At 35.5% G+C, this 22581-nt stretch overlaps 1 protein-coding gene across 3 annotated transcripts in view; it reads right to left on the reverse strand.

Annotated features, from left to right (window-relative positions):
* DACH1 (dachshund family transcription factor 1) overlaps nt 1-22581 on the reverse strand; it is a 475499-nt gene that overhangs the window by 146585 nt on the left and 306333 nt on the right. For 2 of the 3 annotated variants that reach the window (XM_061435055.1, XM_061435056.1), the window contains exons 4-5: nt 5837-5992; nt 5210-5382 (exon numbers count right to left, since the gene is read on the reverse strand). In XM_061435055.1, the coding sequence (XP_061291039.1) occupies nt 5210-5382; nt 5837-5992 (329 nt within the window). The remainder of the gene's footprint in view (nt 1-5209; nt 5383-5836; nt 5993-22581) is intronic. The other variant, XM_061435057.1, reaches the window with a different exon arrangement.

Raw genomic sequence — 22581 nt, forward strand, 5'->3', positions numbered from 1 at the left:
AAAGTTATGACCAGCCTAGACAGCATATTAAAAAGTAGAGACATTACTTTGCCAACAAAGGTCCGTCTAGTCAAGGCTTTGGTGGTCATTTATGGATGACAATGATGACTGTGATACATATATATGTATCATATGGTCATGTATGAGTTGGACTATAAAGAAAGCTGAGCGCTGAAGAATTGATGCTTTTGAACTAGTATATTGGAGAAAACTCTTTAGAGTCCCTTGGACTGCAAGGAGATCCAACCCATCCATCCTAAAGGAAATCAGTCCTGAATATTCATTGGAAGGACTGATGTTGAAGCTGAAACTCCAATACTTTGGCCACATGTTGCGAAGAGCTGACTCATTTGAAAAGACCCTGATGCTGGGAAAGATTGAAGGCAGGAGAAGAATAGGATGACAGAGGATGAGATGGTTGGATGGCATCACCAACTAAATGAGCATGAGTTTGAGTAGGCTCTGGGATTTGGTGATGGACAGGGGGCCTGGTGTGCTGCAGTCCATGGGGTCGCAGAGAGTCGGATACAACTGAGCTACTGAACTGAACTGAACATTCAAAGCCTCTACTCTTCAAGTTCTGTGAATATTAAACAGTAAATATACATGGATTTCAATCTGATACATAATAGACCAAATCAGAACTTGTAGTAATTTGATATAATCTTACAGACATTTAGCTATTAGGGATTTAATGTAGAATTACTAGTGTGTAAACATCCTATGTCCTTTTCCTCCCTCCTCAAAGTTATTGCACTAATATTTACAGTAGTCCAAAACAATCAACCAGAGAAAATTTAAATTCAATACTTTAGCAGACTCTGTCTTGGAGGCTTTCATTTAAAGCAAATAACCATGTCATATTGGAACTGTCCTCACCTATGTAATTTTCTCTACTTCAATGTTTTTCTTCTTTTCTTTCAATACCAAGTCCTATTGCTCTATGTTGTTTGGGAGTTTCATTTGTGCTGCTTCAATTAACCACAGCCTAAGATTCACATGGGTTTGAGTTCATCAAAACTCAAGGATTGGCCATTTTTTTTCTGTAAAAAACAGGTTGGCATATATTTTATTTAACTCTGCCTCTGTATGTGAAAGTAGTCATGGACATTATGTAAATTGGTGTGGGTCTATGTTCCAAAAAGTTTATTTATGGACACCAAAAGTTGAATTCCATATGATATTCATGTGTTATAAAAGAGTTTTCTTCTGATTTTTTCCAACCATTTAAAAATGTAAAGTCATTCTTAACTCATAGTCCATTACAAAAATTGACAGCAGGGTAGATTTACTCAAGTTCAGCAGCTTGTAGACCCCATTCTAATGCTTGAACCAGTACCTACATTTTCAAAAATAAATTATGAGAAAATCATCATGGTTCTTGTAATTAGTATGCAAGGATAACAACTAAAATATATATATATGTGTAACACTAAGAGCTGTGTTTTTGCTTCTCTTCTGTTCAATACATTCTTATTGCCAGTTTTATTTAGGTTGACTTTAAGTTTAATTCTTATCATTACTATAAAAAATGTAACTAGCACATTCCCATATAGGGATGATCCCTATTTTTTCTTGTTTTACCTTTTTTTTTTTTCCAATACAGGTAAATCTTTTTCAGTATTTAACATTTCACTTTTAATTTAGGATCTTTTCAAGCAACCAAATTGTAGGCTATATTCTAATTACCTACTTCGCCCCACACTATTTGATGTGACATAAGAGTTGATGCTAAAGCTGAAACTCCAGACTTTGGCCACCTCATGCAAAGAGTCGACTCATTGGAAAAGACTCTGATGCTGGGAGGGATTGGGGGCAGGAGGAGAAGGGGACGACAGAGGACGAGATGGCTGGATGGCATCACCGACTCAATGGACATGAGTCTGAGTGATCTCCGGGAGTTGGTGATGGACAGGGAGGCCTGGCGTGCTGCGATTCATGGGGTCACAAAGAGTCGGACACGACTGAGTGACTGAACTGAACTGAAGAGGTAAACATTTTCTTTGGGGAAAATAAAAATTTCCTCTAAAATAATTTTAATTAATATGTATAATGAGAGTTTTCTAAACACTGCTTCAAATGAGCGAGGTTATAAGAATGCTAAGTTCTCAGTAATAACTATTACCAGAAATGATTGTAAGTTGAATTAATACTGTGATTAACAAATTAACAAATTATCTAGTAGTGAAAAGTCACTCAGGATTTGAAAAAGTTCTCTTCTCAGTTCTTTGACTAATAACAATGTAGCATTCACTGGCATTCTCTCAAGAAAGGATGTAAGGATGTTTTATTAGTTCATCTGGGTCTCCTATGATATTTGTTATTTTTCTCTGGTAAGGGTACTTCTGAAAATTACATAAGGAACATAAGCCCATCTTTCTTTGGGGCTTCCCAGGTGGCGCTAGTGGTAAAGAACTCACCTGCCAATGCAGGAGACATAAGAGACAGGGATTCCATTCCTCTTTGTTTACAGAGCCACTATTATGTTAAAAAAAATCCTATTTGCATATTATTCAACTTTTTACATAAGTAATAACTAGACCTTTAGAAAATGCATAATACCCGAAAACCATCACAGTATCATACAGGGTATTTCCATAGCCGTAAAAACTCTCCCTTCTCTATTCATCCCCTGCTCCCACCCACTAGCCACCACTGATATTTTTAGCAGTGATCTTCAACATTTTAGCACCAGGGACCAGTTCTGTGGAAGACAGTTTTTCCACGGATGGGGTTGGGGATAATTTGGGGATGATTCAAGCACATTACATTCATTCTGTACTTTATGTTTATTATTATTACATTATGATATGTAATGAAGTAAATATACAGCATTCTATAATCCAGAATAATTGGGAGCCCCAGTTTGAATTCCTGAATTCAGGCAGTAACATGAATGATGGGGAGTGACTGTAAATACAGATGAAGCCTTGTTAACTTGCCCCCACTGTGTTTGGGGCCAGGTTCCTAACAGGTGATGTACTGGCTCCCGTCTATGGCCTGGACAGTTGTGAACTGCTATTTTTAGGATCTCCATAGTTTTGACTTATTCCAGAGTGTCCTACACTTGAAACCATATAGTGCAAAACCTTTTCAAACTAGCTTCTTTAACTTAGCAGTATGCACTTGAGTTTCTCTTCATGGCTTGATAGCTCATTTCTTTTTAGGTCTTAATATTCCTTTATGGTAGTGAGAATTTGGCTAAGCTACTCCCTAGTATTACTGCCTCAGCATCCATTTTCTTTGACCAAGAGGACTGCAGGGACCTTAAATTGACACTAGCCCCTTCATGCTAGTGCATGCCAGAGTAATGAACAAATATAAGTTCCTGGTATGTGTCCTCAACAGCCCTTGTGATCAACAGTCTTCTTAGATAAGATCCCTGGGAGGCTTACCAAAACCCTACTCTTTGGTTTGAATTGACCAATCCAACCTTAGCTTGGAAACCCCAAAGTACTCATCCATGGATCCTAATAAGGCATTTGCCTCAGGTCCTGCCTTGCCCTCTCTGTCTGTACCCCATCTTAACCTCCCTGTCCTGTCTCTGGAGGCACGCCAAGTATCAATACTTCCTCCAGGTCCCATGATTAATAAACTTCTCTATTTCAGTTTTTCATATGATCTCTTATTGAACCATGGCTTACCCATTTAATAAATGTTAATTTATTTTTTGGAAACACAGTTGACTTACAATATTGCATTAGTTTCAGGTGTATATCATAGCACCTTGGTATTTTTATATATTACTCTCCATATAAAATTACTATAAAATATGGACTATATTTTCTGTGTTGTACACCATATGTTTGTTGCATGTTTATTTGTACCCATAGTTTGGTACCTCTAACCCCCTTCACCTAGTTGCTCCTCGCCCAACCCTCTTCCCTCAGGTAACCGCTAGTTTGTTTTCTGTTATCTGTGAATCTATTTCTGTTGTGTTTGTTTATTTGTTTTATTTTTTAAGACTCTAAATAAAAGTGAAGAGACACAGTATTTGCCTCTCTTTGTCTGCTTTATTTCACTAAATATAATACTCTCCAGGGTTATCCATATTGTTAACAAAATGGTAAAAAACATAGTCATAGCAGATGGATATGCACATTTTTTTTTTATCCAGTCAATTACTGAAGGGCATCTTGGTTGCTTCCAAGATTTGGCAATTTTGAAAACAACTTCTATAAATGTCCATGTGCAAATTATTGTGTAAACATCAGTGTTCAACTCTTTTGGGTAAAAATCATATGATTGTATGGTAAGAACATGTTTAGTTTCATTAGAAACCACCAAACTGTATACTAAAATGGGCATTAAATTCTGCATTCCACAAGCAACGAATAAAAATTGTAACAAGGCCATTTATGTAAAACATGCTCCAGAGACTCCCCTAAACTCACACGTTTTATATTCAGAAAAACAGGATAATAATTATGTCAAATATGGATAATGCAGTGTGAGGTGTCTTTTACTTACTTTAAAAATTAATAGTCTATTCTGTCAATGCATTTAAAGTACTTTGATTTAAAAATACATTATAAAGTAATATGAATGAAAAAGTATATACAGATACACACCCATTTAAAAATGTAAACATACCTCCCACACACATATACAGAGAGAGAGAGTCAGAGCATTGTGTACATACATATGTGATGTTTGTATGTTATCTTCCAATTCCTGTTTATTTTTTAATCTACAAAAAACTTCCAATTTTATTATTTCGTTTAGTTTTTTATATCCATATGGTATTATCCATTTTTAGGTATAGAAACAATCAGAAAGATGGAGTTAAATCAAGATGACAGAGCTAGTTAAGTGGCAGAAACATAATTTAACCCTTGTGGTCTTTTGAAAACAAATCAGATACTAATTTCCATACCTCAAGGCTCATAACAAAATACAAATATGCACACATACCCATGAACACAAACATAACCATACTTTCAAGCACATACACAAAATTTGAAATATATCATTTAATTCATCTCCTTCTTAGTGGATATAATGGAGAACTTTAAGTTAACCAGCCTGCTTAAATATTGTACCCATAGTTCTAATTACTATAAGTGACTTTCTTATAATCTATTTTCTATATCACTTAGCTTTTTAAAGTTAGAACTACTTGTGCAATAAGAAAAATGGATTGATTGAGTGATGGTGACTTAAGAGGATCTTGGTTTTGGCCAAATCAGTCGTATAATTAAACAATTACCTTAATAACAGATGTCTCAACTCTGGATGGGGGACTCTGAACTTGTGCTGCTGCCGCCATATTTGCAATGGTGCTAAGATGGTTCATCTGGCTCATTGCCATGGTGACAGATGCTGGAGGTAGGCTGACAGGAATTAGAGGGTGGGGCATCATCATAAAAGGAAGCTCCAGTCCTGTAAAAAATGCACATGTATCAGCATCTCTCTATTCAAATAGAATGATGAAATATAGTATATCTCACTAATTAAAATGGTTAAGAACATAATCATTGAAAATTGAAGCATTTAAAAATGTTCTAATAATGACAATCAAAGGAAAAATATTTGTCCTCTTTGTATGCAACAATGCCCATTTATCACTCAGGGAAATTAAAGTAAAAACTAACCAGTTTGGTGTCATGTTTTATCACTCACCACTCTTCATTGGTTTTTAATACAAACAGTTAATTTTTTGCTACATTATTCTGATCAATCTAATTCTTGTTTTAAATACTATGGTTTTCTTTATCATAATTAACTATCTAAATGTAATATACATTTCAACTACATCCTATATTTTACTATCTGATCATTACTTTTTTTTTTCTTTTACAGCTATTATTTTTAGTGCTAAAAAATGCCATCGTACCATTTGGCAGAAGGTGGCTCTGCTGAAGATGGTGGAGAGGATGACTAACTGGAAGGCTATGCACTCCAGGTATGCGGGGGTGGGTAACAGAAGCCTTAGATCCCTGGGGTGGGGAAGAGTACAGTGTTTCTTTATCCCAAGAACCATCACTGCTGCCTGTGGGGAATGAATATAAATTATTTGTCTACAGTATTATTCCAAATCTTCTAATGACTAATTTGAAATGATGTTTTAAAAAACATATCACATTTGGAAAGTGGCTAAGTGATTTCTTGGGAAACAAGCTCAAGTAGATAAGTTTCTCCTAAACCATATTTTCCTTTTGTTTTTCTATTTTTTGAATGTAGTTTTTGAAAAATGACATTCCTACAATAGGTAGCCTATTTGTGGGATTTAATACTGTTTGACTAACCAATTTAATATAAAATTGACCTTATTATGTACCTCAAGAATTCATTACCTCTTGGGCCTGAATCACAGTGATAATTATAGAATGCAAAGTTATCCTTGCTTAATGGAATCCTAGTCACTTTTCAGAGTTAAGTTTCCTAACTTAATTCCATGGCAAATGCTAAACATGGAATTATTAAATGCCCAATTTGATTAGATAGAATACAGAGAACTCAAAGATCACTTTACAAAAGATAATAATATCGAAGCAATAAATTAAATGTATGCATATCAACATCTCCTGTTTTCAATTACAGAGAAACAAGTTTATAATTGTGGCAATACCAATGCCGAAGTCAGAACAGTGCATTTGAGGGCATGCATTTTAAAATTGTGACAGTGTTTTGGATCAAGAGAATCTTGAAACACTTAATAGGATACTCCTTGAAAGATTTTTATATATCATTTTAATGTAGGCATGTTCTTAGATTAAATTATTTTAACATTTATTGCTTAACTGAATCTACTGAATGTAAAAACTACCCACTTGAAAGAAATTTTCTGTAATATCCCTGTTGGTTTATGAGTTTCCATTTCTTAAAAAGGAAAAGAAACCATCTTTTCATATAATATGCTTAGAAACAGCAAAATTGGTAAAACTCCAACTTAAATACTTTAGCACTATTTAAAGCCTCATTGTAAAATCTCTACGACATAAATACTTAGTTATTGCCATGATTTTTTTTCCATTTACTTCCTGAAGACAGTTAAGGTTCAATATAAATTCAAACTCATTAGCTCAATACTGTCTGGATCTTAGAGTAAATTGTTCAGAAGTGGGTAATGAAAACTCAATTCAAATTCTTCAGCAATCAAACAAAGAAATTTTATTAAACAATGAAAAGAATCAATTAAAATGAATTCCTATCTTATCTATATTATTTTACAAGAAATCATGACAGTTTTTGGCTTAAAAAAGAAAAAAAAGGGAAGTTTATAGCTTCATACAAAAATGACTCACATAAGAGAAATTTCTCCAACTTGCTACTACATTGATATAAAAGTTCACTTCTATTTTCACAAATTTATATAGCTTATTTCTCTATTCATGACTTTTCTGATACTTTATAACAAGGTCCTAGTCAAACATGGAGAAGTTATAAGTATATACATTTTGAACATATTATGTCAATAAAATATACAGTGATAAAACTTTTGAAATATTTTCACTTAATATTTCCATTATCAAAGTATGTACAAAAGTCTTCATTACTTATTTACTTTTTATGTTATCAGTTAAAATTAGAGTTAAACACCATTTGGATATAGAAATAATGCATTGGAATAAATGTTATTTGAATATGAAAATTGCATTAGAAATTTATACATAATGAATTATTTTTTCTTTCTATTTCATGTAAAATATGCAAGGATTGCATTTTCACATTAGATCCCAGTTTTGAGGTTAATTAACTAATAAATGAAAGAGGGAAAAATTTTCACATTCATTATTTTGGACTGAATTTGAGTTCTGCTTATACCTATTACCTACTTTTGTTTCTCTGTTCAGTTGAGCCAAATTCTTTTATTTACATCTTAATTACTAGTTAATAAATGGGAAAGAGACATTTTCCAAATATACTTCAGTTTCCCTCTCAAATCAGTAGAGAAGCACTTTTTTCACATTATCAAGGTATAAAATATAAAGTTAAAATTCTGACTAAATCTTCCTGATAAAATATTATAGACAAAATACTACCTATTTCCACATCTCTTTTGGATCATGGGATATCAGTCCTTGGGTAAGGGTAAATACCAATCATCCATATGAGAATTTTCCATAGATTGGATTTTCTCACTACATAAAATGCTCCTAGCCATCTCCGCCAATCATCATTTGGTAAATACTCATGATGTTAACTCATTTGGGTAATAAATAGAGCAAACAATTAAGAAACTAAGTCTGATGAAAAATATACAATATATAACCAAGTCAGCTGTAAGTGATTTTTGCATAATTTATAACATCTTGCCCCTCTATTAGCATGAATAAATAAGAATTGAAAATAGGCCATTTCAGAACAAGACATGCCCATATTTATTAAAAGTATAATTTTCAACTGCTTTGCTTTACATCAATATATTTAATGATATAAGCCAATATCTACATATGAGCCTACACACAAACATGCATATGTATGTATATCTTTGAGATTAAAGTTTATTATTAAGTCTGAATGAAAACTTACAGGAGACAGCAGATTTCCTATATAAGAAAAGTCCTAACGTGGTGAAAGTGAAAGTCACTCAATCGTGTCCGACTCTTTGAGACCTCCTGGACTATACAGTCCATGGAATTCTCCAGGTGAGAATACTGGAGGGGGTAGCCTTTACCTTCTCCAGCGGATCTTCCCAACCCAGGAATCGAACCCAGGTCTCCCACATTGCAGGTGGATTCTTTACCAGCTGAGCCACAAAGGAAGCCCAATATGTGGTAAGGGGAGTTGGAGAGAAACAGAAAAGAACTGATTCTTTTCTCCTCTTCCATTCTAGTGGAATCCCATCATTTCTTTAATTTTATACTGGAGTACAAATAAACCTTGACCTAGTCCTAGTATCCTCAAAGAACATATATTCTATAATATGGAGTGGAGGCAAGTGTGCAGAAACTCAGACATTTGATAAATGTATAAAATGTTTCCAAACCAAGAAAAATGGTCATGAGCTTGTGAAAAGGCTCAGTACATCTTCTGTTTGATTATTTAGACCTCATATGGATATTTTAATGTGTTGTGGGGGGAAGAATTAAAGGGAGAGACAATCTCCCATGCTGCTGCTGCTGCTAAGTCACTTCAGTTGTGTCCGACTCTGTGTGACCCCATAGATGGCAGCCCACCAGGCTCCTCCGTCTCTAGGATTCTCCAGGCAACAACACTAGAGTGGGTTGCCATTTCCTTCTCCAATGCATGAAAGTAAAAAGTGAAAGGGAAGTCGCTCAGTCGTGTCTGACTCTTAGCGACCCCATGGACTGCAGCCCACCAGGCTCCTCCGTCCATGGGGTTTTCCAGGCAAGCGTACTAGAGTGGGGTGCCATCACCTTCTCCGACAATCTCCCATACCTAACCCTAAACAGAGATTGTGGAGAAGCACTGGGAGAATCTTAGGCTAGACACCTGCTTACACAGGTGGAAATAAATCTGTGCTCTGACTGACAGCAGAACACACAGGCAGCTATTATATGATGAAATTAAATAGTGTAACTACAAGCATCAGGCAGGCCAGCTCCTAATGTGTGTGGTTTGGTGTGGTTTGATGGATAAAGAATTAGCAAATGTACCATTTTACCACAACCAGATTAAGTGGGCATATGAATGCAAGAGGAAAAATTGAAATTAACACCTGATTACCAATTTTGTCTCTAGGTAAAAGCTATTTATTATATATGTATATAATCTGAAACAATTTATTTACTCTGTTTAATTACACTGATAGTAAGAATATATCTATGATTACATATATGCAAATATATGGAACTTATATACAAAAAGTGACTGTGTGTGTTTAGCTTTCCTTTCCTGTAAAAGCTGTGTATTTCTCATGGATAAATAAGATGATTTTAAGGTTTTATTGTTGTTTAGTCACTAAGTTGTGTCCTTTTTGTGACTCCATGGACTGTAGTCTCACCAGATTCCTCTGTCCATGGAAATTCTTCACGTAAGAATACTGGAGTGTGTTGCCATTACATCTTCTCCAGGAGATCTTCCCTACCCAGGAACTGAACCCGAATCTCCTGCATTGACAAGCAGATTCTTTACCACCGAGCCACATCAGAACCCTGATTTTGCAGTTCAGTGTTACTGAAATTCAAGTTCATAAGGAACACGTATGGGAGATTCCCTGCTTATATCTCTACCCCAACTTTAAGACATAGTTATATTTTCTGAAAATGTAAATAGTTGGATGGACTATCTTAGTCTTTTTGTAATTCAGATGCTTTTTTTCTATGCATCCATTTTATATTTTTAAGGTATTATCAGATATATATTTTATGATGGATCTGGTATACAGAGAAATAGACTACTTTGGGAAGAAACCCATAAATTTTGAAGCTATCTCTACTCTAAAGACAACCAGATTATCAAACAGAACTGATAGCAAATATAGACTTTTCATTCCAATTATGGCCTTCAAATATGCTCTGTCAAGACTCCCTCTTCTACTCCTTAATAACCTTGAGCAGATTTTGAGCATACAAAAATCCATTCTGTTTTACACTACTCTGCATCCTCCTTTCCATCACTACCTGCTAGCCCCAGAACCCAGGTAGCTGGAAATCAGAGGGGCTTGGACAGCTTGTCATCCATTTTTCTCCTTTCTCCTGGTAAGAAAAGGGAGGTGTCTTCTCCCATCCAACTGGCCCCTGCTCAAGTTCTGCCCACACTGTCATTCCTATGGCTGTGTTTATTGGTCACTGACATCTACAATGTGACAGCTGCCTATATCCGGAGTATCCCCTGATACATAATGTCTGATCATTTGTTGGGGTCATCTAGCGAGACCTCCTAATTGCATAGGTCCTTGACAATGAAAATGTCCTTTAACTTTGTGCTCTTCTAAGCTCCCTAAGGAGATGGCATTGGCAACCCACTCCAGTGTTCTTGCCTGGAGAATCCCAGGGATGGTGGAGCCTGGTGGGCTGCTGTCTATGGGGTCGCACAGAGTCTGACACGACTGAAGCAACTTAGCAGAAACAGCAAGCTCCCTAAACGTCATGGTATTTTTTAAATTTATTTATTTTAATTGGAGACTAATTACTTTACACTATTACAGTGTTTTTTGCCATACTTTGACATGAATCAGCCATAGGTGTACATGTGTTCCCCATCCTGACCCCGCTTCCCAACTCCCTCCCCATCCCATCCCTCAGGGTCATCCCAGTGCACCAGCCCTGAGCACCCTGTCTCATGCATCAAACTTGGACTGGCAATCTATTTCACATATGGTAATATACATATTTCAATGCTATTCTCTCAAATCATCCCACCCTCACCTTCTCCCACAGAGTCCAAAAGTCTGTTCTTTACATCTGTGTCTCTTTTGCTGTCTCGTATATAGGCTCATTGTTACCATCTTTCTAAATTCCATATATATGTGTTAATATACTGTACTGGTGTTTCTCTTTCTGACTTACTTCACTCTGTATAATAGGATCTAGTTTCATCCACCTCATTAGAACTGATTCAAATGCATTCTTTGTAATAGCTGAGTAATATTCCATTGTGTATATGTACCACAGCTTTCTTATCCATTTGTCTGCAATGGACATCTAGATTGCTTCCATGTCCTAGCTATTGTAAACAGTGCTGCGATGAACATTGGGGTACATGTGTCTTTTTCATTTCTGGTTTCCTCGGTATGTATGCCCAGCAGTGGGATTTCTGGGTCATATGGGAGTTCTATTTTCAGGTTTTTAAGGAATCTTCACCCTGTTCTCTGGAGTAGGCAATGGCAACCCACTCTAGTACTCTTGTCTGGAAAATCCCATGGACGGAGGAGCCTGGTAGGCTGCATTCCATGGGATCGCTAGGAGTTGGACATGACTGAGCGACTTCACTTTCACTTTTCACTTTCATGCATTAGAGAAGGAAATGGCAACCCACTCCAGTGTTCTTGCCTAGAGAATCCCAGGGACGGGGAGCCTGGTGGGCTGCCGTCTATGGGGTCGCACAGAGTTGGACACGACTGAAGTGACTTAGCAGCAGCAGCAGCAGCACACTGTTCTCCATAGTGGCTGTACTAGTTTGCATTCCCGCCAACAGTGTAATAGGGTTCCTTTTTTTCCACACCCTCTCCAGCATTTAGTGTTTGTAGACTTTTTGATAGCAGCCATTCTGACCAGTGTTTGATGGTACCTCATTGTGGTTTTGATTTGCATTTCTCTGATAATGAGTGATGTTGAGCATCTTTTCAAGTGTTTGTTAGCCATCTGTCTGTCTTCTTTGGAGAAATGTCTGTTTAGTTCTTGGGCCCATTTTTTGATTGGGTTATTTTTCTGGAATTGAGCTGCATGAGACGCTTATATATTTTTGAGATTAATTCTTTGTCAGTTGCTTCATTTGCTATTATTTTCTCCCATTCTGAAGGCTGTCTTTTCACCTTGCTTATAGTTTCCTTCGTTGTGCAAAAGCTTTTAAGTTTAATTAGGTCCCATTTGTTTATTTTTGCTTTTATTTCCATTACTCTGGAAGGTGGGTCATAGAGGATCCTGTTGTGATTTATGTCAGAGATTGTTTTGCCTATGCTTTCCTGTAGGAGTTTTAGAGTTTCTGGTCTTACATTTAGATTTTTAATCCATTTTGAGTTTATTTTTTGTGTATGGTGTTAGAAAGTGTTCTAGTTTCATTCTTTTACAAGTGGTTGACCAGTTTTCCCAGCACCACTTGTTAAGTAGATTGTCTCTTCTCCACTGTATATTCTTGCCTCCTTTATAAAAAATAAGGTGTCCATAGGTGCATGGATTTATCTCTGGACTTTCTATTTTCATGCTCTTTTGATACTAAGGCCCTTCTCCTGATGTGTATCCTTTAGTTCTGATGATGTCAACTCTCTCTATTCTGCCACCCCTCCTCAATCCTCTCTTCCCCTGCTCAAACATGTATAGAAAACAGTTCAGCCACAGCAGACATTCAGCTATGAAATGAGGTGGAGGTATCTGTAATCCTTGAGTAATTCTCTCTCCTCTCTCAGCACCTGGTGGTGAGAAAGGACCCTCAAATAGGAATCACTAAGTCACAGTGGACTCCATTAGGTTCTGTCTTTTCACTACAAGTCTTTTTTTTTTTTTTTTCAAACACCCTCTGCCATGGTGGTCATCCTCTCCTATGAATGCAAGAGGAGGAAATCTGTGCAGTCTGGAGTGATCATTAAGGTAGCAACTTCGGTTCAGCTGCTATTAAAAAGTACTGATTGATTTTTACTTTTTTAAAATTGAGGTGTATTCGGTCCTTTGTCTCGTGTGTAACCATAGGAAAATTCCTATTTCATATATTGTTACTTAGATTATTCAATAGAACTAACCACAAACTTGCCTGTATTCTAAGTAGAATTTTAGTAACTGGTTCATTAGAAAAACTGAAATAAAAGAAAAGAAATATGAATGCCCAATTTTTGAAATGCTACTTCACAAATCAACTGAAACTTTAAGTTACCAAGACAGAAATTCAAAGAAAAAAGATTACATTAGTTAAAAAAAATAAAGAATGATTAAATGTGGGGATAATCATTAATGAAATAAAGATCATTTTTTTGGAACACAACTTTTAGATAGGAAAGAAAAAATGTTTTGGAGAAGGATGTTATTACTGTTTCTCTTTAAGTAAAAAAAAAAAGGAAACTTTGGGTATATATATCAGAGGTAGTAATTAAAATCCTACCCCAAATAATTATATTTATTTTTGAATCCTAAACATATCTAATAAGAAATAGGTTCTAAAAGAGAGGGTCACCATATTTTTAAATGCACATGAGCACATGTAAAATAATTGAACACAAAGTTAAAGTGATCTGTAAAATGAATTGTCTTTGAAACTATCATGCATTAAAAGAGTAAAAGTATATTTAAATGTTATTTTATTTTATACCTAGTTGACATGTAACTTTTCGTTCAGATTTTCCCACAGGCTGACCCTGATAAAGGAGGCAAGTCTCAAAGGGACTGACGGTCACACCACAGCTTAGTGAGTGATGCTGATAGACTGTGACAGGAACCTGACTTTGTCAAGATTCGTTTACAATGAAAATGATGGCTGGAGCAGGCATTTACTCCATACCATTGGAGACCACTTAGAAGGATGTCAACGCCATCTTAACAATAGAATCAAGACTACCAAGGAAAAGTAAATACTAGTCTCAGTTGCTACAGCTGTTTAGCTGTTACTTCAGAAGTAGGTGAGAATAAACAAGTTATCTTTTAGAGGATAAACTTCACTGTAATAAAAAGTGTTATATGACCTGTCAGCATACAAGTATTTTGCATAAATAGGAGACACAGTTCTGTCACGAATTATTGTTACGTAATATTTTAAATCGTTTTTCTGGATAATGATCTGAGCTAAGTGATATACTTTAGAAAATAGAAACACTTAAATCATCTGGTTTTTCGTTCAACTTAATCAAATTGCTTTATTTTAAAATGAGGAAGAGGCAATCTGTAAAGGATACAATTAATTGGGGCACAATTTTAAACTTTCCAGTTGAAGTATAGTGGTTTAGCAAAGAAAACAGCACAAACACCTCCTAATTGGTATTGCACAGTAATGCCCACAGAGTAAGCCATTTCCAGTCTAAAATTTATATTTGCACATATAGCCTGTTTGATTTGAAAGTACAATTTTTTTCTTAGAGAGAAAGAATAATATTTTCATGAATTCTAACTCTCCCACTGTCAATAAATATGAGTCATTTAGGAAAATATGTTCTTTTCCAGAAATAACTAGACATTTTCTTTAGTTATTTGTCATTAAGTAAACCTAACTCTAAGTGTTACATATTTGTGAACTAGAAGTTTAAAACTCTTGCCATAAAAGTAGCTTTCTATTTTACCTTTTACTTTATTTTGAATGCAGAGCTGTTTTGAAACATTTTATTTTACATGCAATGGTAGGAATAATGATGCTCTCGGTTGCTACCAGTGTTGTTAGACTCGGAACTATGATAATACTGCTACATTTCAGCTAGTTAAGATCCTTTTTGCCTTACATAATCACAATGCTGTCAAAAGTAACAAAAGTTAATGTTCTGCACAAAGTGGCACATAGAAAACTGGAAGTCAGAACTGCTTATTTTTTTTCATTTTGCTTGAATATCATTTACCATGGCTAATGACTGTTGAACTTGCAATAATAAGAAACAAATTGTAAAACCAAAGCTGAAGTTCAAGTCATTAATGTCAGAGGGGATATATAAATGAAGTCTTAAAAAACAAGCAGACATTATTTAAAAATAATTACACTGAGAATCTTTGAGGAATCATGTAAAACTGAAACAGCATTAGTTAACTTAAAATAGACAATAGTTTCTGTTTTAAATAACCTCAATTTTGTACTCATGAAAGTTACTAGAATGTGTTATCATATAAAGAATACAGTACTTTATGGGTTTTCCCTTATTTTATACCATTTCAGAAAGTTTTGATGCAATTTAAGAGAAAGAGCACTATTACTATAAAGATAAAAGTTTAAATACTTAATGTGGAGAAGACAGATAATTATATCAGAAAACACTTTGCTTTTTGATCCTGTTGTTTTCTTTGGACTCATTAGCACCATGTTCTAAGTGTTAACCAGGTAAAATAGATCCTGCAAAACAAACAAAACAAACAAATACAAACTCAGACTGGTAAATAGTTACATAGACCTCAGTATGAGGAAAGAAATAGTATCCAGATTAATCCTATTGCCTAAATATTTGGGTGTCTTGCTGATGTGGATGACTGTAAGCAAGAGTCAAATGTTTCTATTTAGTGGAAATTAAGATATTGCAGCAGATTGGTTAATTTCCATAGTTAAACTATAATCCTATAACATACAGTGTAGAAATAACATTATTGGGAACATATTTAAGCTTTTCAGTCTAAAAATAATACATTTGGTGTAATGTAAAGCAATTTGGTATAATGTATCCATACTAATTTAACTATCTTTTAACGTTTCTCATTGTCAATGTCAGTGAATTGCTACCTTTTCCCATTTTAACTCATCCAATTGTTTTTCCATTAAGCAAACAAATGAACTAGAAGTTCTCCTCTCTAAAGATACTGTAATTTTCCTATAGATTTATAATTATATCAAATAAAATTTCAAGTTAATTTGCTTTCTATACTGTTAGTAGAGTACTCAATGCCATGGTATATAATACTAACAATTTTATGTTCATGGTAAGTTGAAATCAGTATTCACCCTTAGTCTTTCATATAATATTTTCAATTTTACTTTCTTTTCTTCTGTTTTGTTGGGATATAATAGACATACAGCATTGTAAAAGTTTAACATGTATATCATAATGACTTGACATATGTCATAAAATGTCATATGTCATAAAATGATTATCATAAATGTCATAAAATGATTATCACGATAAATTTAGTGGACATCTAATACCTTTACAAAATTAAAGAAAGAGAAATAAAAAGATTCCTATGATGAAAGGATTTACATGACTTATTCTAACAGCTTCCAAATATAATACCAGTGTTAATTATATTTATCATATTTACATTACATTCCTAGTATTTATCTTAAAATTGGAAGTCTGAAGGCAATGGCACCCCACTCCATACTCTTGCCTGGAAAATCCCATGGATGGAGGAGTCTGGTGGGCTGCGGTCCATGGGGTCGCTAGGAGTCGGACACGACTGAGCGACTTCACTTTCACTTTTTACTTTCATGCATTGGAGAGGGAGATGGCAACCCACTCCGGTGTTCTTGCCTGGAGAATCCCAGGGACGGGGGAGCCTGGTGGACTGACGTCTATGGGGTCGCACAGAGTCAGACACGACTGAAGTGACTTAGCAGCAGCAGCCTCTTGACTGCCTTCATCCAATTCCCTTGTTTCTATCCTCCCTATCCTGCCTCTGCTGACCATACATGTTGAAACTGAAAATCTTTCTTGAGCCAAAAATGCTACTGAATTTTCCACAAAGCATAAACCCTTACAGGTAGGATAGCAGGCTCATGGGAATTTGGATATTTCTCATATGCATGGATCTAAGTTAAATTATCTTCTCCCCCGACCTAGTTAACCTCAAAAAATGACATGACCAACTAGTTGTATAAGCCAGAAACTTAGGAATAATCTTTTTCTCCCCCTCTTTCATTGAATACTGCTGTTGCTGCTGCTAAGTCACGTTAGTTGTGTCCAATTCTGTGCGACCCCATAGATGGCAGCCCGCCAGGCTCCACCATCCCAGGGATTCTCCAGGCAAGAACACTGGAGTGGGTTGCTATTTCCTTCTCCAATGCATGAAAGTGAAAAGTGAAAGTGAAGTTGCTCAGTTGTGTCCGACTCTTTGTGACCTCATGGACTGAAGCCTACCAGGCTCCTCCGTCCATGGGATTTTCCGGGCAAGAGTACTGGAGTGGGTTGCCATTGCCTCATCCATCACTGGATACTACTGATGTCCAATTTCTTTTCATGTCCTGTTTATTTCATCTGTGTAATTTATCTCTACTCTGTTTCTCTATCTGCTGCTGTAGATTCAGGGACCACCCTTACTTTTAATTACAAATCTTACATTGTCACACCCCTATTTAAAAGACTTCCAGTGTTTCCCATTGCTATTAAAGAAAAAAAGCCGACATTTCTTCTCTTAAGGCAAGTGCCACATGATCAGGCTTACATCTCTTTTGCTAGTCATTGTATCCTCAGCATTTAACAAAGTAGGACTAGCTCTCTGTCAGTTCTTGAGTTGAGAGTTGCAAACCCAGACCAATTTTTATATTCACATGTGGTAAACTTCAATATGGATTTCAAAAATAATACACCATGATCTTTGTTCTTGACCAGCTTATAGCAGAAAAGAGAGATAACAGATACAGCATACATGCACATACTTTTATACTTTGACTGGAATAAAAGATAGAGATGATGAATAGGAAATATGTCTGATTTTTTGGAAATAAACTTCTTACAATATGGTATCATTTGGATACAAATGGAGATGAAGAGAATAGAATATGAAAGATACTTCAGTATCTAGATAACAATTAGGTATATGGTGATATTATTAACAAGTCATTGATGATGATTATACCTAATATGTATCACCTGCTTTCAATGTGTCAGGCATTATATTCAGCTTTTACATGCACTATCTCAATAAATCTTTAGAATCTCTGAGATAGATCCACACTAGTATTATTAAAGTTGACTTAACTTGCCCTGGGATTTAGATCTTAGAACTCTGAACGCATAATACAAGGTTTTAATCACCTTTATAAGGAAGATCAGATTTCATTATGAATAAAATCCTTTCTATTCTAAACTTTGAGGTATTTCAGAAGCACTCAAATGAGGCTGACAACAAGCATTGAAAATATGGCCTGAAATTTGGATAGTCGGCAGTTGCCCAGTAAGGAAGATCTGGATGTCATTGATTTGAAAAATGGGAGATTAAGCCATGATTCTTGAAGAGGATATAGAAAAAATAAAGGTATTTGCACTAAAAATGTATTTCTACCAAAAACCACAGCTGCTAAGTCGCTTCAGTCGTGTCCAACTCTGTGCAACCCCATAGACGGCAGCCCACCAGGCTCCCCTGTCCCTGGGATTCTCCAGGCAAGAACACTGGATTGGGTTGCCATTTCCTTCTCCAGTGCATGAAAGTGAAAACTGAAAGTGAAGTCGTTCCGTCGTGTCCGACTCTTAGCGACCCCATGGACTGAAGCCTACCAGGCTCCTCCGTCCACGGGATCTTCCAGGCAAGAGTACTGGAGTGGGGTGCCATTGCCTTCTCCAAAAACCACAGAGTAATTCCCAAAAAAGCCAAACTGTATGATTTAGAAAATAAAGTCTAGAAATCTCAGCCATAATAAGCATAATTTGGTATATGATGCATACAGTAGATTCCTAACACAAAAGGGCATCAATACATTTTTATAATTTCAACTTTCCCCACTTACTTGTAAGCTATAATATTCTTTTTAATAAAACAGTCAACATTAATGCCTGACAGATGTTGAGTCCTCAGTTAGTACGGGGTGAGTAAACACAGAATATTATGATTGGATATAAAGATTTAACAATCCTAAGTATGATTTAAGTAGATAGCATGAACATAAACAATATACAAAATAGACACCACTAAGCCTAGTTTAAATAGATGGCATTAGTCCAATTTATTGTGTAACAAATAATTGTAATGTTCAGTATTTACAAGGTCTCCCTTAAGAACATAATGGAGAGAAGCAAGTTTAAATCAAGGGACTATGTATCACAAAGGACTGAGCACATTTGAAGGACCATTGAAATGATATAACATAGTGGCAGATGACATGCCAATGGCAGGTGTGTTGAAAGCTACTATCTATACAAAATCAAATCATTCTTTCCATAGCTTCTATTATATGTAGTGAAGACATACTACTCAAAGAACTTTTCATCAGTTTTTCATGGGCAGACATGGTAGGACATTTTCAAGGTCAAAATGACCACTATAATTTCAGTTGCTGGCAATGAAAAAAAAAAAAAAACTTAGACAAGTAGTGATACGGACAACTTTACTTCTAATTTTCATTCACTTTCAGGAATTAAATATAAGCACTCATCTTTATCCAAGAATAAATGGATACTATTTTTTTAGATTAGTGAATTAGAAGAAGAAAAATAAAAACTGTGTTTTGAAATGAGGACTGACTTTCTGACAATATCAACACTCCTAGGTTAATATAAAGTACAATTTAAACATCTTTATTCATTCTTTATTTCAAAAATTATCCAGTGTAATTATTATAATCATAAAGTGACCAATGAAAAATATGAAAGAATACAACCAGCTTAACGATTTAATGAACCTAATGAACCAGCTCAAAATTCTCCGAGCCAGGCTCCAGCAATACGTGAACCGTGAACTTCCAGATGTTCAAGCTGGTTTTAGAAAAAGCAGAGGAACCAGAGATCAAATTGCCAACATCCAATGGATCATCGGAAAAGCAAGAGAGTTCCAGAAAAAATCTATTTCTGCTTTATTGACTATGCCAAAGCCTTTGACTATGTGGATCACAAGAAACTGTGGAAAATTCTGAAAGAGATGGGAATACCAGACCACCTGACCTGCCTCTTGAGAAACCTATATGCAGGTCAGGAAGCAACAGTTAGAAATGGACATGGAACAACAGGCCGGTTCCAAATAGGAAAAGGAGTACGTCAAGGCTGTATACTGTCACCCTGCTTATTTAACTTCTATACAGAGTACATCATGAGAAACGCTGGGCTGGAAGAAGCACAAGCTGGAATCAAGATTGCCGGGAGAAATATGAATAACCTCAGATATGCAGATGACACCACCCTTATGGCAGAAAGTGAAGAGGAACTACAAAGCCTATTGATGAAAGTGAAAGAGGGAGTGAAAAAGTTGGCTTAAAGTTGAACATTCAGAAAACGAAGATCACGGTATCTGGTCCCATCGCTTCATGGGAAATAGATGGGGAAACAGTGGAAACAGTGTCAGACTTTGTTTTTTGGGGATCCAAAATCACTGCAGATGGTGATTGCAGCCATGAAATTAAAAGACGCTTACTCCTTGGAAGGAAAGTTATGACCAACCTAGATAGCATATTGAAAAGCAGAGACATTACTTTGCCAACAAAGGTCCATCTAGTCAAGGCTATGTTTTTTCCAGTGGTCATGTATGGATGTGAGAGTTGGACTGTGAAGAAAGCTGAGCATGGAAGAATTGATGCTTTTGAACTGTGGTGTTGAAGAAGACTCTTGAGAGTCCCTTGGACTGCAAGGAGATCCAACCAGTCCATTCTAAAGGAGATCAGCCCTGAGTGTTCTTTGGAAGGAATGATGCTGAAGCTGAAACTCCAGTACTTCAGCCACCTCATGCGAAGAGTTGACTCATTGGAAAAGACTCTGATGCTGGGAGGGATGGGGGGCAGGAGGAGAAGGGGACGACAGAGGATGAGACGGCTGGATGGCATCACCGACTGGTTGGACATGAGTTTGAGTGAACTCTGGGAGTTGGTGATGGACAGGGAGGCCTGGCGTGCTGCGATTCATGGGGTCGCAAAGAGTTAGACACGACTGAGCAACTGAACTGAACTGAACTGAACTGAATGAATTGAGTGATTCAGTTGTCAGAATTACGTGCCAAATACAAGTTTTATGTTAATTTTTTAAAAGCTAACAAAGGTTGATACTTGAATAAATCAGTCATATTAACTATTTTTATTTTCTCCAACAATTTTTCTAGCATCAATGTTAAAAAGATACATGCTTTGTTAAAATATAAATGATGAATGATGAAATTTCCATCTCTTCTAAGGTTTGTAAAGAAATAGAACCACTTTGCTGTGCAGCAGAGATGGGCACAACATTGTATATCAATTATATTTCAATACAAAATTTTTTAATAATTTAAAAAAGAGACAGAATTTTTAAAAATCATGAACTTATAAAGGTAATATCTATCAAAGTTATCTTTATTTATAATAAAGCCATTATATTTTAAATATTTTCAATGTAAAAAGAACTCTACCTACTAAAAATAATTATCTTCTAGGAAGGTCTTTATTTAAAAATAAATAGCTAATTGCAGAAATACTCTGTAATATAAAAAAATATTGTGATGTTGTCTTTCCCTTGTGATCACAAAAATCTGACTTAAATAATTTCAATTATCTCCTTCAATATTAAAATATGGCACCATTTCTATGGTCTATCATGTACATTCCCTCATATCATACAGATTGTTAGGATCATTGTCAAAAGTCACAGATGCTCTCATTTACATGTACTTGGTGTAATACACCTGGGTAAATACACCTTCTTAAATGCTGTTCTTAATTAAAACAATAAATTATTTCCTCTGCTCTGCAAAAGCTTTAAGTCCCATTTGTTTATTTATTTATTTTATTTCCATTACTCTGGGAGGTGGGTCAAAGAGGATCTTGCTGTGATATATGTCAAAGAGTGTACCACCTATGTTTACCTCTAAGAGCTTTATAGTTCCTGGCCTCATATTTAAGTATTTAACTTACTTTGAGTTTAATTTTGTGTATGGTGTCAGGAAGTGTTCTAATTTCATTCTTTTACATGTAGCTGTCCAGTTTTACCAGCACCATTTATTGAAGAGGCTGTCTTTTCTCCATTGTATATTCTTGCCTCCTTTGTCAAAGATAAGGTATTCATAGGTGTGTGGGCTTATCTCTGGGCTTTCTATCTTGTTCCATTGGTCTATATTTCTGTTTTTTCAACCTAAAGGGATGGGAAGAGGTAGGAGGAAGGTTCAAAGGGGAGAGGACATATGTATACCTATGGCTTATTCATATTGATGTATCACAAAAACCAACACAATATTGTAAAGCAATTATCTTTCAATAATATATATATATATAATAACCATTTAAGACTCCAGTTAGTAGGCTAAATGCAATTTTTCAAAACAAATTAAACACTGAAGAACTGCCTTTAATTAAAATGGTCTGTACAGAAACTGACTTTCCTCTTTGGTAAATTTTGAAATTTAATTTTAAAGTCTTCTTATAATGAGCTACTTTTCACAAAAAAATCTGAATTATGTTTTGCACCTTATCATAAGTTGAACTATTTAACAAAATTATGATTATGGTACAGAA

Source organism: Bos javanicus, chromosome 12 (genome assembly GCF_032452875.1).
Source record: "Bos javanicus breed banteng chromosome 12, ARS-OSU_banteng_1.0, whole genome shotgun sequence".
Classification (NCBI taxonomy): Eukaryota; Metazoa; Chordata; class Mammalia; order Artiodactyla; family Bovidae; genus Bos; species Bos javanicus.